This window comes from Triturus cristatus, chromosome 9 (genome assembly GCF_964204655.1).
Source record: "Triturus cristatus chromosome 9, aTriCri1.1, whole genome shotgun sequence".
NCBI classification, from domain to species: domain Eukaryota; kingdom Metazoa; phylum Chordata; class Amphibia; order Caudata; family Salamandridae; genus Triturus; species Triturus cristatus.
The window spans coordinates 456,961,145-456,977,154 of NC_140592.1; the positions used below are offsets into that span (position 1 = coordinate 456,961,145).

Sequence of the window (16,010 nt, forward strand, 5' to 3'; positions counted from 1 at the left end):
TTGCAAAGGACAGCGAACATGCAGTCCTAGTAAAGCCTATCAAAAGCTTTCTCTAGGTCCAGCACTAGGCAAGCTGAGTGGGGCCATCGAGGCGGCGCCTCTTCTATGAGTCTGTGCAGATGACGTATATTGAGGGATGTGGGATTGTCCATTATAAAAACGTTTTGGTCCGGGTGGATGAACTCAGGCATTAACATCCATTAATCGTAGATAGAGGACCTTGCTCAGTATTTTATAGTCGCTACCAAGCATGGCCAGTGGCCTCTGTAGGAGGTCATTTCCAACGGACTAAGACCAAGAGGGACTGCCCCATGGAGGAGGCCAGCTCCCACCGCCTCAAGTGCCGAATCGTATAGCTCGGTCAGCCTCGGCATTAGTAAGTCTATGTACGTCTTGTAAAACTCTATTGCCAAGTCATCTACTCTGGATGTTTTCCCTGTGGCAGAGTCACATACAGCATCTCGGATTTCCTGTTTAGTGATTGAGCCTACTACCTTTATTGTAACGTTTTCATACTAAACAGATCAAACCTATAGCCTTGCTCATTGACTTGCTGCAATTAAACAAGAGATTCCTGCTGCACTGATCATAACCATTCTCATAATGCAAAAAGTGTAATGCAATCATTCTTTTTCTGTCGAGGCACAAAACTTCTGGCTAATCAAATGCTGTACTCAGGGGAATCAACGTGTGCAGAGATAATGTCCATCTCTCAAAAGTACTTCTGAAAGCTCATTTTCTCTTGATTGCAGAGTCTGGCGACAGCTGCGCTGTGTATACAGATTTAAACAATATAACTGGGTGAGCTAATCAAACCTGAAGCGTTGCGAACTTGAGTGTGTGTTCTGTCAAACATATATTCTGAACAAGCACTTGCCATGTTAATTGATTTAGTTTTTTCTAGTGAAAAGTGTGTTCTCAGTTTTCAGTAAGACATAGAGGACAGGTACAACACTAGCTTCGCCAGTGCAAGCTTCCCTCACATGCAAAACAAGGACTATACATGAGCACCAACATGCAAGCTTCCTTCCCACAAAAAGGCCAGCAATGCAAGCTTCCACCACACATAAAAGTGAGGTACCACATTGGCATCAACAGTGTAAGCTCTAGCAATAGTTCACTTTCATCACACAGAACAGGTGCAGTGGCAGTTCGACCAGCCGAAACTTCCCTCACTGAGATACGGTACAGCCTGTGGAGTATCTGCGCAAGCATCCCTTGCACCCACAGAGCAGGTGAAGCGCAGACAGTAGCAGTGTACGCTTTCCTTGCATAGAATGGATACAGCCTATGTAGCTGCAGTCCAGCAGTGGCGGCTGGCATCCACGGGGGAGGGGGGACAGGCGCGCACAAAAAGTTTCTTTAAAAAAAACTTACCTTAATCGATGTCCTAAGCTTTAGACCTCTTCTCAACCAGATGCTGCAATGCAGGGACCAATCCTGGCGCTTCTTTAATGCTGTGAGAGCAGCGCTCTGATTGGAGGGAGCAGCCTCACTTGCTTTTCCCAAGGACACAGGAGGCCTGCACTTACTCTCACAGCTGGGTTAGAAATTTTAAAGTGCACATGTATGGCTGGTCATCGCAAGACGGCCGGCCAAAAAGACATGCACACTTTGAAAAGTGCGAACACGCCCAACACCTCCCTGCTGCTGTCATCAAGCAGCGGCCACGCCACCCATCCTGACACGAGCGTCAGGACGGGAGGATGAAAAAAAATGGTAATGTAACCATTTTATTTTTCATCTTTGGGGGATAATTTGAGTGGGGCCACGCTCCTTCGCTTCAATGGAAGAGCCGCTGGTTCCTTTGAACACACAACTGCACAGCAAATGCAGTATCAGCGGTGCAGTGGTGGCCAGCCCTTCGACCGATAAGTCTCACAGCATGTTAAACACCACCCATAATGGTACTAGGCGTGGACTTGAGATGTCACAAAAGAGCTATGGATATAGGCTTGAGCCCAGCACACTTAAGAGGTAAACGTGGTCCTGGTAGCAGAGGAGGAAGAAGAGGTGCTGCAGGAAGCAATATACTAGTCGTGGATGTACAGTATAGGGATGAAGTAAATGTGTCTGTGTATCGAATGTGCCACAGCAGCTGCTGGTGTGTCGAGTCAAATGAGAATGAACAATTGTTGGGGAAAAGTCCACACACTTGCACTGATCCCACTCAGGTGGTTCACCTGAGTCTGGCAGCAGCTCACTGAGACAGAGGATAGAGACAATCTGCCAGCGAAAGGTGGGCATGTCTTTGCTAATGTCCCAGGCTGCCACCCAATAATGAGTCCGCATTGCTGTATTCAAGGCACTGTGGATTTGCAACAGATATGCAGCCATCAATAAAGACTGAACCTCTTAGGGACCATGGCCAGGGCCTAATTTAAGCCGTTGGTTGCCGGTGAGGCCCACTGGCACACATTTCTGTGGACTGGCACTTATTTCTCTTCATTAGAGTTCGACCAAAAACAAGAGAGACAAAAACACACAAGGGACTCAAGGGAAAGAAGAAGGAAGAAAGTATGTAGTGATGCGTTTAGTCTACAAGGTGTAATGTACCAGAAAGAGAGAAATATAGTAACAGAACGTGTGAAAACAAACTGTGGCAGGCCTGGTCCTATTGTTTAAAGAGGGCAAGTGGAAACATTGATGTGGAGGCCAAGGCTAGATTCTGTGGATTCGCTCTGGTGTTAGGTGAGCCCGATGGAGTATGTTATGTTGGATGTATTGAAGCCTGGCACTCCAGAAAATTTTGTGTGTAAGGGAGGTAGATTGCTCCCACTCCGGTGTGAGGGGGCATCCAATATCCTCCTCCCAGGTGACACGGAATGTAGACAGGTGTGGCTGCGTTTGATCTGGGATAGCCTTGACAAGCCAGGGATCAGTCTTCTGCCTGCTCCAACTGTGCACATTGTCCGGGTTAGATGGTGCGGAGGTGACTCTGTGTTTTAATGCCCCAAATGAGTTATAGCTTTTGCAGTGAGGTGTCTGTGAGTCACAAATTGTCACTCTGGGAGGTCACATTTTTCCATCCATGAATCACAGGGTATCGATGCCCCGTTGTGGAAGAGGTCCTATGTGCAAGTGATCCCAGCATTATCCCATGTTAACCAGTCGCGGCCGGCATTATTCGTGGGTGGGGGAAGGGGGGGCGCGCAGGGGTGGGGGGCTAATTTAATAATAAATAAAAAAACAGGAACAGGAAGCAGGCAGCCTCCCTCCCCTAAGCTAATCACAACGCTGCGATGGCAGCATTGTGATTGGTGGGGACGCCGTCCAGCCAGGGGGTTAGGGGGAGGCCATGTTCTCAATGTAGGCTGCATGGAGAAAGGGCAGAGTGCGCATGCCTGGTTTTGGCGACCCCAGAGGGCCGACCAAACAGTCATTGCGCCCTCATAAACATAAAATGGTAATAACGGGAAGTTATTATCATTTTATATTTCTGCTTCTCGCACTGCGAGAAAGCAGTGAGACGATGCTCCTCCGCCCTAGTGGAGGAGCCGCCCCTGATGTTAACTACTGCATCACCTTCTAAGGCTTGGTGGAAACTGTGTATACTTATCAGTCGGATTTCTGGAGCATACATTATCAAGTTAGGAGCAACCTTCAGGGCCCCCAGGAAGATGTCATAGGCAGTGTGCACCAATTTATCAGAAGTTACAGGCAGGACTGATTGGGGGATGTAGAGTTTTTCAACAGCGTCTCGAGTGATCCGCCCACCAGCATGTCCAACTTCTAGGACACAGTGTCCGGACAGCCAGAGTGCACGCCACTGGAGTTGTGTCACTAAATAATAATGTTCAAAGTTTGGAGCCCTATGCCTTCTTTCTCTGTGGGGAGGTGCAGTGTGAATAATGTGACTCTGCGCTGTCCATTTTTCCAGATTAGAGCTTTTAGCATAGCGCCTATAGTGCAAAGAGACTCTTTAGCACAGAAATCGGCAAGTTTGAGAAGTGATAAAGTAATCTCGGCAAAATTACCATTTTAGCCAATGCAACGCTGCCCTGCACTGTCAGTAGTAGACAGCGCCAGAATGTAATCTGCGCCTGAAGAGCACATACAGTCCTCATTAGTTTTCCATCGAGTAAGTCCCTGATGGTATGGTAGATGTTGATACCAAGATAACGGAAGGTGGCAGCACTCCATGGCACCAAACAGTCTTCCACAATTATGTTCTGTATGGGGCACCTGGGATGTAGGGAGACCAGGTTCAATTTCATCAAGTACACTCCCAATACCCACACCAGTTTGAACATGCGCAGGACTTGCTCGTCTATGTCCACTCCTGCATGGATGTCCTTAAAGTAAATCAATACATCATCAGCTTAACGGGGCACAACATGATCACCGCCACCAACTGGTACATGCCTTATTCCCTTCCCCTTTGATGCAGGAGGGCAGCCAGGGGCTCAATTGCCACAGCAAAAAGGGGGGGGGGATGAGAGTGCTGTGTGCCCCTCCGAATGGGAAGGGGTAAGGAGATAAGCTTGCCAAATCTAACCCTCGCTGTTGGCTTTGTGGACAGCAATTTGACTAATCACAACCTTTTGCGGCCCAACCTCACCTTAGGACAGCGAACATGCAGTCCTAGTAAAGCCTATCAAAAGCTTTCTCTAGGTCCAGCACTAGGCAAGCTGAGTGGGGCCATCGAGGCGGCGCCTCTTCTATAAGTCTGTGCAGATGACGTATATTGAGGGATGTGGGATTGTCCATTATAAAAACGTTTTGGTCCGGGTGGATGAACTCAGGCATTAACATCCATTAATCGTAGATAGAGGACCTTGCTCAGTATTTATAGTCGCTACCAAGCATGGCCAGTGGCCTCTGTAGGAGGTCATTTCCAACGGACTAAGACCAAGAGGGACTGCCCCATGGAGGAGGCCAGCTCCCACCGCCTCAAGTGCCGAATCGTATAGCTCGGTCAGCCTCGGCATTAGTAAGTCTATGTACGTCTTGTAAAACTCTATTGGCAAGTCATCTACTCTGGATGTTTTCCCTGTGGCAGAGTCACATACAGCATCTCGGATTTCCTGTTTAGTGATTGAGCCTACTACCTTTATTGTAACGTTTTCATACTAAACAGATCAAACCTATAGCCTTGCTCATTGACTTGCTGCAATTAAACAACAGATTCCTGCTGCACTGATCATAACCATTCTCATAATGCAAAAAGTGTAATGCAATCATTCTTTTTCTGTCGAGGCACAAAACTTCTGGCTAATCAAATGCTGTACTCAGGGGAATCAACGTGTGCAGAGATAATGTCCATCTCTCAAAAGTACTTCTGAAAGCTCATTTTCTCTTGATTGCAGAGTCTGGCGACAGCTGCGCTGTGTATACAGATTTAAACAATATAACTGGGTGATCTAATCAAACCTGAAGCGTTGCGAACTTGAGTGTGTGTTCTGTCAAACATATATTCTGAACAAGCACTTGCCATGTTAATTGATTTAGTTTTTTCTAGTGAAAAGTGTGTTCTCAGTTTTCAGTAAGACATAGAGGACAGGTACAACACTAGCTTCGTCAGTGCAAGCTTCCCTCACATGCAAAACAAGGACTATACATGAGCACCAACATGCAAGCTTCCTTCCCACAAAAAGGCCAGCAATGCAAGCTTCCACCACACATAAAAGTGAGGTACCACATTGGCATCAACAGTGTAAGCTCTAGCAATAGTTCACTTTCATCACACAGAACAGGTGCAGTGGCAGTTCGACCAGCCGAAACTTCCCTCACTGAGATACGGTACAGCCTGTGGAGTATCTGCGCAAGCATCCCTTGCACCCACAGAGCAGGTGAAGCGCAGACAGTAGCAGTGTACGCTTTCCTTGCATAGAATGGATACAGCCTATGTAGCTGCAGTCCAGCAGTGGCGGCTGGCATCCACGGGGGAGGGGGGACAGGCGCGCACAAAAAGTTTCTTTAAAAAAAAACTTACCTTAATCGATGTCCTAAGCTCTAGACCTCTTCTCAACCAGATGCTGCAATGCAGGGACCAATCCTGGCGCTTCTTTAATGCTGTGAGAGCAGCGCTCTGATTGGAGGGAGCAGCCTCACTTGCTTTTCCCAAGGACACAGGAGGCCTGCACTTACTCTCACAGCTGGGTTAGAAATTTTAAAGTGCACATGTATGGCTGGTCATCGCAAGACGGCCGGCCAAAAAGACATGCACACTTTGAAAAGTGCGAACACGCCCAACACCTCCCTGCTGCTGTCATCAAGCAGCGGCCACGCCACCCATCCTGACACGAGCGTCAGGACGGGAGGATGAAAAAAAATGGTAATGTAACCATTTTATTTTTCATCTTTGGGGGATAATTTGAGTGGGGCCACGCTCCTTCGCTTCAATGGAGGAGCCGCTGGTTCCTTTGAACACACAACTGCACAGCAAATGCAGTATCAGCGGTGCAGTGGTGGCCAGCCCTTCGACCGATAAGTCTCACAGCATGTTAAACACCACCCATAATGGTACTAGGCGTGGACTTGAGATGTCACAAAAGAGCTATGGATATAGGCTTGAGCCCAGCACACTTAAGAGGTAAACGTGGTCCTGGTAGCAGAGGAGGAAGAAGAGGTGCTGCAGGAAGCAATATACTAGTCGTGGATGTACAGTATAGGGATGAAGTAAATGTGTCTGTGTATCGAATGTGCCACAGCAGCTGCTGGTGTGTCGAGTCAAATGAGAATGAACAATTGTTGGGGAAAAGTCCACACACTTGCACTGATCCCACTCAGGTGGTTCACCTGAGTCTGGCAGCAGCTCACTGAGACAGAGGATAGAGACAATCTGCCAGCGAAAGGTGGGCATGTCTTTGCTAATGTCCCAGGCTGCCACCCAATAATGAGTCCGCATTGCTGTATTCAAGGCACTGTGGATTTGCAACAGATATGCAGCCATCAATAAAGACTGAACCTCTTAGGGACCATGGCCAGGGCCTAATTTAAGCCGTTGGTTGCCGGTGAGGCCCACTGGCACACATTTCTGTGGACTGGCACTTATTTCTCTTCATTAGAGTTCGACCAAAAACAAGAGAGACAAAAACACACAAGGGACTCAAGGGAAAGAAGAAGGAAGAAAGAAATTGGAGATAAAACATTACAGAGGAATAAAAAACAACCTTTAAGTGAGCTAAAGAGACAGTGAGTGCCTTGTGGGTGCATTAAACAGGCTTGAGGTGGAATCAAAGCTACGCAGCCTTTGGTCTTTTGGTTCCCAGCAATTTATTATTTTACAGAGGACTTGTCATGTCACTGGAGCCCCCTACGCCTTGGACTGACAGAACGGGGAGGACATGCTGCAGCTACATTTTTTGCCATGAACACGCACTCTTTCCTGCTCCATAACCAATCTAAAGGCACCACAGTTTATCACCATTAACAAAATATGTTTATTTTACCTGACTGGCTCGTTGTACCTGGCTGCCACAAGGTCTCATCATGGTCTCTATAATAGCAGAATAAAAATCGTTCATTATTTGGTTATTTTTATTCTAATACTTCACCAACATTCTCTAACAGTTCAAATACGTTAACCCCTTCAGTGCCACGCCCTTTCCCCGCCCTGTGCCGGCCGTTACATTAGCGGGCGGGGTTTATGACGAGCTGGACTCGTCATGGGCACAGCGCAACCGCGGCCCATAACGAGTCCTGCTCGTCGTGGGCACTGAAGAGGTTAATATTAAGTCCGTCTTTTACAGCAAGCTAAATACATTTCATAGCAAACTGTATTATAGGTGTAATTATTAAAAAGACAGCTTTTTAATCAAATAGTAAAAATCTAGATTGCCTAATACATTGCTTACATGTTTGAACTTGAATGTCTGACGATGTAGTATTTAGGGAAAGCACCCTCTCGAGATGCCTATTTAATAATATAAAGGCGTTAACCTGTCTTTCACAGAATGAAGAACTTGCATTCAACGGCACAGTAAAAACTATCTAATGCCTCCCTCACCATGAGAGAGCCCATGGTGAGGTGGGCATTTTTAATTATTTTCAAGAAGAAAATCCTGCTTTGTGATTTTCTATTTGAAAGTTTAAAAAAAATAAGGTTGGCTTGCAGCTCCCTCTTGTCCATAGAGACGTCCGTCAAATGTAAATAAGCATTGACAGGAACCACTAATGCTAATGCTTTCGAAATGACCGCCAGCTCATTGGTCATTTTAAAATTTGGAGCACAGAAGTACCCTCAGCCTGGAGGACCTTAAGTCCTCCACCAGGCGGATGTGGAATACTCCTGCCAAAACTTAAATAGGGCCCATAGTCCTGCCGTTACGTCACTAGTACTGTCAGCATGATAGAAGGACCATGTCCTGCTGCACAGTTGATAGAATTGTCATTATGCTTCCAGTCCAGCGAAAAGCTGGAGCTTGCTGATGGCAGGAAAAGTGGGCTTGTGAGTGACGAGTTGCGGGTTCTTGTTCTCTTTCAAAGAACGCTTGGAGATTTTTTTAAATACCAGATAAACTCAGGCCACTAACTTTAGAAAGGTTCAGGTGATTTGGGGTTTGAACTAATAAGTTCACCCATTAATAAAAATATTTTTCAATTTTTTGTTTTTTAAAAATAAAGGAACTTACAAATTTTTCATTGACTAGGCATTACTTTTGTCAAAATCCTTATGGCCTATTACCAACATAAAAGTGGGACCATTGATTCAGTCTTATGAATGTTTTGGGGAGATTTGGGGTGTGCTAACATCAAGATTCGCAGTATTGACCCCGACGGTTGTACTGCTTGTAAACAACCTGACTAGGAGCTCTCAAAAATATTGTTGTAGCGATTCTCCTGTGAAATCAAGGTTGCTATGAAAGCGGATCTCTTTGTTATAAGTGAACTGTGCCGATTCGGTGCCTGGCTGACAGTTAGAGACTATGGGAGTTATTTAGAATTTGGCAGGTGTCGCCTATTTCATAAACCCAAGCTCTGCCTGTCCCCTTACGGCATTGCAGAGAGAATATTGCCACAGCAGTATTTCCCTAGAGCTCGCGAGCTATGAGATTCGTCGGTAGCCCTCTTAATAAAGACCTACGTTATGAACTGTAGCTTTGGTTCTACATTAACCATACTTGATTATTTGATCGTGTTTTACTGTATCTGAATTCGCAGCCCATAACCAACTTTTAGATCAGACCTTGCCGTCTTGACCTGACATTGCAAGAGAGGTAGGATCCAAATTGGAGCCTTTTGCACGTTTGAGCAGTGCAGTGGTACTAGGGAACCTCGGTAAATGCTAGTTACTCACTTATAAACTACCCAGTGGACAATAACTGCCCCAGGTCTCAGAGATAAGGCCAGACTTTTACAGTGCTTTATTGCCAAAGTAAACTTATTTTAGGTTCATAGTGTTTGGAACAGCCAAGGCTCGTGCAGGTAGGAGCAGTGGTGCCAAGTGGAGGGGTGGGGGGGTATTGGTGATTTCCACATAGGACCACGAGGGAAAATGAATTATATATTTAATCTTCCCTTGTAGCCGTTTGTCGAATTCCGCCCCCCATCCCCACTCCCGTCCCCACACTCTTACCTGCACGGGCCGCGGCTGGTTGTGAACAAGGATACTATTCTACCACTTTATAGGGCAGGTGATGTCTGGAACTTGTATCTCTGTTTATTTGGACCTTAGCATTGATTTGCAGACGTACAAGGTACCTTCATATATAATGTAGTTACTATACAAAGCTTCTTTCTTCTTGACAGATACATCCAGCAAAACCTAAACCATTTGTGGACTCGCCGAAAAATGCAAAAAAAATCGAGGGCCGCAAGCTGTTGGTGGCTAGCACTGGATATGATAAAGAATTAAAACTAACAAAGGTAAGATGCGATTGAACTGTATCTCACTCTTCAGTAAAGGAAAAGAAACAGAGCATATGATCGGATGCACATGGAATATGAGATCCTGTGCTCTAGCCGCCATTTTCCTGTAGATTTAATACACTAGCTGCTTGGGACAAATGGCTGCCCGAATCATCACAATGGATAGGTTGGATCCTGGTATCCATTGTTGTAGGTATTGTTTGCTGCCCCAAAATATGTTCCATTCAGCATTAAAATAAACATGAAGATAATCACCTGCGCAAAGACCTTGGCAATTACGCAAAAACATGCCACACCCATATAATTCATATATATTTCAGGGTGCACCACCTCCAGCCCTGCTTATAGGGATAGAGAACTACAGCCCACCCCATGACCCTCCTCTTTCGGACGGGGGTAACGAGGAACTGCATCTTGTTATCGTAGTAAATTAAAGTCGGGAAATCAAAGTAGAAAAAGAACATTTGACACTGTTAAGTAGTGAGTTGTTTATTATCTGGTTATTGATGGCAAATTTTTATAGTTCGGATGAAGGTAATTGCTCATTGAAATGCAGGTCACTCCTATAAATTTTCAATTGCAATTCCATGAACAAATTCATATTTAAAGATTGCCAAGGAAGAAGAGTTATACATTTGTAAAGAAAAACATGGGGTTAGATTCTCCAGTCACATTTCTCATTAAATCTATTGGGTATTTTCAATATGGTGTTTTTATAAATACAATAGTAGAGTGAACCTTCGAGGCATGGTGATGCCAAAAAGATAATCCATATGCCCTTAACAATAACATATCATTGGTGTCGTCATAAAACATATATAATTTATCTGCCAATACGAATCATTCATTATTGTATGTAAGACATTTTAATATAAAGATTTCTGATTCAACCACAGCTATCCTTTCGATAATAGCAAGAAAGTTTTCAGTTTGTATATCAATAGACCAATAGATTGTTAGGCTACTTACTAGTAAAATGTACAAATTATTTACACGAAATAGAGCCAAAAGAGGAAAGAAACATTACAGATAATTAAAATTGACTTCCCTGTCAGGTAGAGATAGCAATTCAAGTCAATTAGGCAGACAGAAGAAAAACATAAAGATCACAATTATGCTCTCACCTATACATCATTTTACTGGTCAATCCATCACATCTCGGAACTTGACAAGTAGGAGACCAACATTTCTAATACGAAAGTTAGTTTTAGTCCTTCCAACTATACATTGTAGATGTGACTGCCAAAATCCAACAAAGGTATACTCTAGTAGACTCATTTTGAAACGTTTACGCGGTGCCATGAGCTAGTTATGCAGAAGATGAAACCTTGGCTGCATTAATATAGCTGAAAAATCTACGATGTGCGCAAACAGGAGAATGTTTTCAATTCCCTACCCTTGGCCGAAGTTGACAATCCCACTAAGGGTAGCCCTCCGGACTTCAGCAGCGATATGAAATGTAGCTTGGTTACATTGTGGCATTTTAATACGAAGCCCCATGTATTCCCCCATTAAAAGTGGGCTGTTAGATTCCAATATATGTGATAGCTCTTGTTACTGCGCATATCGGAATTCTGATTTCTGAGGTCATTACCGTGTCCTACGCAATTTTCCAAAGGTATGTTACCGTAGGTGAACCCTGACAAAATTTAAAGGCAGAAAATGCCCAATTAAGACAGACACAAGCACAATTCGGTGCATTAGTTAATCTGTGCTCCATTTTTTGTCAGAAAATTTGGAATAGAAGGTGATTACTACACCTGCTAAATATCTCACCCTACAGTGTCAGCATTTACGGGGTGCAAGGACATCCTCATCTGGGATAACAGGGGCCTTAGTCTCTAATAGTACTGGTGAGTGTGCTTTATTGATGTCTGTAGACATAAGGCTTGGCGTCTTGTCGTGGTAGTTGCAGGGTTTGAGCAAAACAATGGTGTCATTTTGGCCCGTTGGTTTCTTTAGGGACAGCCTGCAGGGTCATACTGGCCTATAGGGCAATCAGGCAGTGCCGATGGGGCTGGTCTGATAGATCAAGGTGTGGGCAGTTTTTTATGAGTTGTGGGCCGGTTTTATAGACAGGTGGATCGGTTTTTACTGTTGATTCCCTGATAATACCTCATTTTTACCTATCTGCTTTGCTATTGGGGGCCACCTTTATTTTGGTGCCCAGCCTATTTTTTGTCCCAATCCAAGCCCGGGTACAGCGATCTGTAGCAGCTGGTTCACAGGTTTCAGATGATTGATGTGCAAAATCTTTCAATTCATGTTCCAATATCTTTCTGCACGTGGTGCTTGCTAGCGAGCGAGAATCATCAGTATGCTATCACTAATTTTGTTATTTGTTTTTTTGTGCCTGAAGTTCATGTAGAGGTTTTGTTTCATACCAAGCTCTTATATGGCATCCTGTTGGTGTTTATACTCTGTATGTGTAGTAAATATAGGTATAAAGGGTTGCTCAGTGTGTTACTAGAACTGCACGATGTAGCTCAAGTATGCTGTCTGGATTGGTTCGGAAGGCAGGGTTACCACAGGTGTTTGTGCTTGCTGTGGGCACTGTGCACAGCTACAAAACTGGCCCACACATGGTGAGACTGGTTGTATGACAGAGCCACACATGGCTAAAAAACGTTGTTTTGGCCGTTTCCTGGTAAGGTTGCCTCTTCGGGCTCTGTCAGATTTTCCAGTAGGCCAGACTGACCCTGCGTGCGGTTACATGCTGCACCCACTTCAGTTTTGCCTACGGTGGCCAAGCATGTACGGCCTTCGACTGCCAACGGGCTCTATAGAGCTGTTCTACATGTGCATTTATTTATAAAAATACTTTCAAACCTTCCTCCTTATATCGGTGTAGCCCACCATAAGAAGTCGTGGCACTCACAAAACACTCTCATAGGGGAACATGGCAACAGTGGGTGGTTTTTGGCCTTTCGCTGGGTAGGCCTATGATTTTCCTGAGGAATTACTTTGTGTTTTCTGTGGGATGGCTGTGTGTTTCAATACAGTGACAGCTGATGAGCATGGCATCCATTGGCCCACTGCTGTCGGTGTGCATTGCGAGCTGATGGCTAGGAAGAGTCGCCATTGCAATGATGTTTTTAATGTTTCTTCACAAATGATAAAATGCCTTTTTTGTTTCATAACCGTCCATTATTATCATCCAGAGATTGCGCGCCGTATCACAGTATTCTTGGAACAAAACAAAAAAACTCTAGTAGGTGTGGAATTATCAGCGTTCTCTGGCCCTTGCTAGACGATGTCACTTTGAATAACAAGTTTGACTTAATTCCATAGAATCAAACTTAATCTGGGGTTGCACAGCAGTTGACAATCAAAACGGTTGCATTTTTTTTAACCCTGTTTTAATTCGAATTGGCTGATGTGCCATGGTCTCTCTACTGAGCTTATTGATTGCCCTGAAAGATTAGTTAGGGGAAGATTGCATGGTTAGGTTTCTGACATTAACAGATTATATCTATATATTATTGTATATTCTATCATGTGCCACAGGTATGTCTTTAACCCCTTCGGTGCTCATGACGGAACGGTTCCGTCATGAGCCACGGTTGAGCTGTGCTCATGACGGAACCGTTCCGTCATGACCACGCCCGCGCAAGATTCCGTCAGCACAGCGGCGGAATTTGCGCAGCATGGAAGGGGTTAAGGCTGGCTCTCAAGCATTCTACTGCAGTCAGGTGAATAAACAAAGGTATGTTGTGACTTGGTCTCTGATAGCCTTATGGAAAACTTTCACTCCACCAAATGTCCATCCAAGATCAGGGGAGATGGGTCATTGGTGGAGCACCTGTGTCATCCTTCTAGGCAGTACTGGGGCTGAAGGTCAAATGTCCATACCCACCAATGTTATGTTGCATTCAGCCTAGCTCACGTAAGCACATGGGCAAGCGGACTGTTTTCACTTCAGAAAGTGCACCAAGCACTGTGTACATAATCAGAATACTTGAGGAAGAGAAACCCAGGCTTGTGTACTGGTTAGTTAAATGGACACAGAGCTAGCATAAGCAGTGGACCATGCATCACTACCTACCGCTTTTTTGGGGGGGGGGCGAACTCGACCCAAAGTTATCAGAGCGCTTTACATAAGCACCAGTTGCTTTACGGACGGACACATTCATTTTAGTTAGGGCACGGGGAGATTACGTGATTTGCCCAGAATCGCAGGATGTTGAACGTCTCTGCCAAGACTCGAACCCGGTTCCCCAGTTTCGAGGTAGACCACTCTTGCCATTAGGCCACATCATCTGCCTTGGGACAGCATGTCTCATAGCCAATAAGGCTGCAGCTGATCTAGAATGATAAGGGCTGGCAAGGGCAGCAAATGCCAACACTTGTGTACTAGTCAGATGGTCAATGAGCATGCAAAAACGTTTTCCAGCACAGGGGCAAGCAAAGTCCATAGGGTGCACATTGTAATACGTCAGTGATACTAGGTTCACATTCTTCCTCTCTAGCTTCGCTGGAAGCCCTTTGTCAGGTGTGCGAGAGTCCGTCTGAGAGGGCTAGCTGTGAACATTACTCTGGACAGTTCTTTAACCGTTTCAGGCTGATGAGGCCTGGCCAGTTTCATTGTGCAACCACTCTCAGAGGATGCATTTTAATTTCGGTGTTGCTTATGGTATGATGGGCAGCTTGATACTGAAGCAACAGAACTGTTTCTTGTCTAGCAATGTTATACAGTCTTGTCTTACGGGCCATCTAGTACTTTGAACAACCACTGTGCATTCTGCTTTAGCATCTTTGCAAATGCATCAATGCTGTGTAAGTAGGTGTCAACTTCAGGCAGGTTCTCATTTCCCTCAGTCCCTTTCCTATCTCACTGGAGACTACATAGTACCCCCCCCAGACACAAATCATGGGCATTCACCAAAGCTCACATGATTCAGTGAGATGTCCAATGCTGTTTCTCTAGATTTTCTCTTTGTTGAGTTTTAGTATTGCAGCTCTTCAAATCAACAGATTTCCATGAGGTAGCCAAAAGGTTCACCCACACTTGGGTTCATATCCAGTATTATTTGGGTATCCAAAGTGAAATTGTTGACACACCTTCTGAAATTACTACTATTCTTTTTCAAGCCCGCAAACAGAGAGACGTGCTTTCTGTGAGGCTTTTGTAATGATTTCAGCTTGCTTGAGGTCTGTAGGTTACTTTCTTGCGTCTGCAACATCTGGAGGTGGCATGGTATAGTAGTAGTGTTTGTCAGACATAATTCTCATTCATCTGGTAAAAGATATGCTTTAATCGTCATGCATTCGTACATGCCATTCCCACATGGAGAAGACATGTGCATCTCGGCCTACCTTGCCTGTCTATTGTTGGATTCTGATATAAGTACTATCCAAATTGCAGATGAGTTATTACTGAGCAAGGTGAGGGGATGGTGTGTGATGTAGGTTATTGGGGCTAATTCTGTGGCTTAGGACCGCTGTCTAGTGAATAAGAGGGGTATTTTAACCGAGAAACCCCCCCACCACAGTTCCTACAATGAGGGATCTACAGCATGATGTGCTCTCTGACACTGTGGTGGTTGCTGTTGCCTTCACTATCTGGCACCAATGCTCCCTATGGTTGCAGCTCAAAAAGGAAATACTACTACAGTATATAAACTAACACACATTTCTTGAATTCTACTTATACACACATATTCCACATTTGCTCATAAGAACATTGTGACCATGACACCAGAAGAATGATGGTAGTAATAATCTGTAAATAACTGTGGATAACTTGCAGTGAAGTTAATTGCCCCATGTTATTGCATATTCCTGATTGGATAAGTCTACATTTGGGTTATACTGCACTTGGCGTCAGCAGCAACATAACTACCCCAAAGGGTTATCATTGCTATCTTTGCACCAGTCTGATTGAGTCTTGGTGCAGCACTGATGTATATAGAGGTTCTTTACCTGCCCTTCAAGGGATTTTCTTGTGCCTCCCCTTAAAGTCATCCAGCCCTATTCGGAATTGATGTCTCCCAGTATAAATCTTTACCAATGGTATCCCTTCATCATCCTTATTTAAGTTCTGAAATGTTTGGTGGCGTTTGACTGTATTTCTGTCCTGAAGAATACCACGTCTGTTTACTCATTGGGCTGAAACATTGACACAATGGTTATTGATCGTCAGAGAAATAATTTAAGTGCTGAAACTCTGCACCATGATTATCCGTTTTAACTCATTT

General features: G+C 44.8%; 1 protein-coding gene across 1 annotated transcript in view; it reads left to right on the forward strand.

Annotated features, from left to right (window-relative positions):
• Nucleotides 1–16,010, forward strand: part of LOC146798135 (uncharacterized) — a 238,123-nt gene that overhangs the window by 193,278 nt on the left and 28,835 nt on the right. Inside the window, exon 5 of the mRNA XM_085625370.1 lies at nucleotides 9,694–9,810. Within this exon, the coding sequence (XP_085481496.1) occupies nucleotides 9,694–9,810 (117 nt within the window). The remainder of the gene's footprint in view (nucleotides 1–9,693; nucleotides 9,811–16,010) is intronic.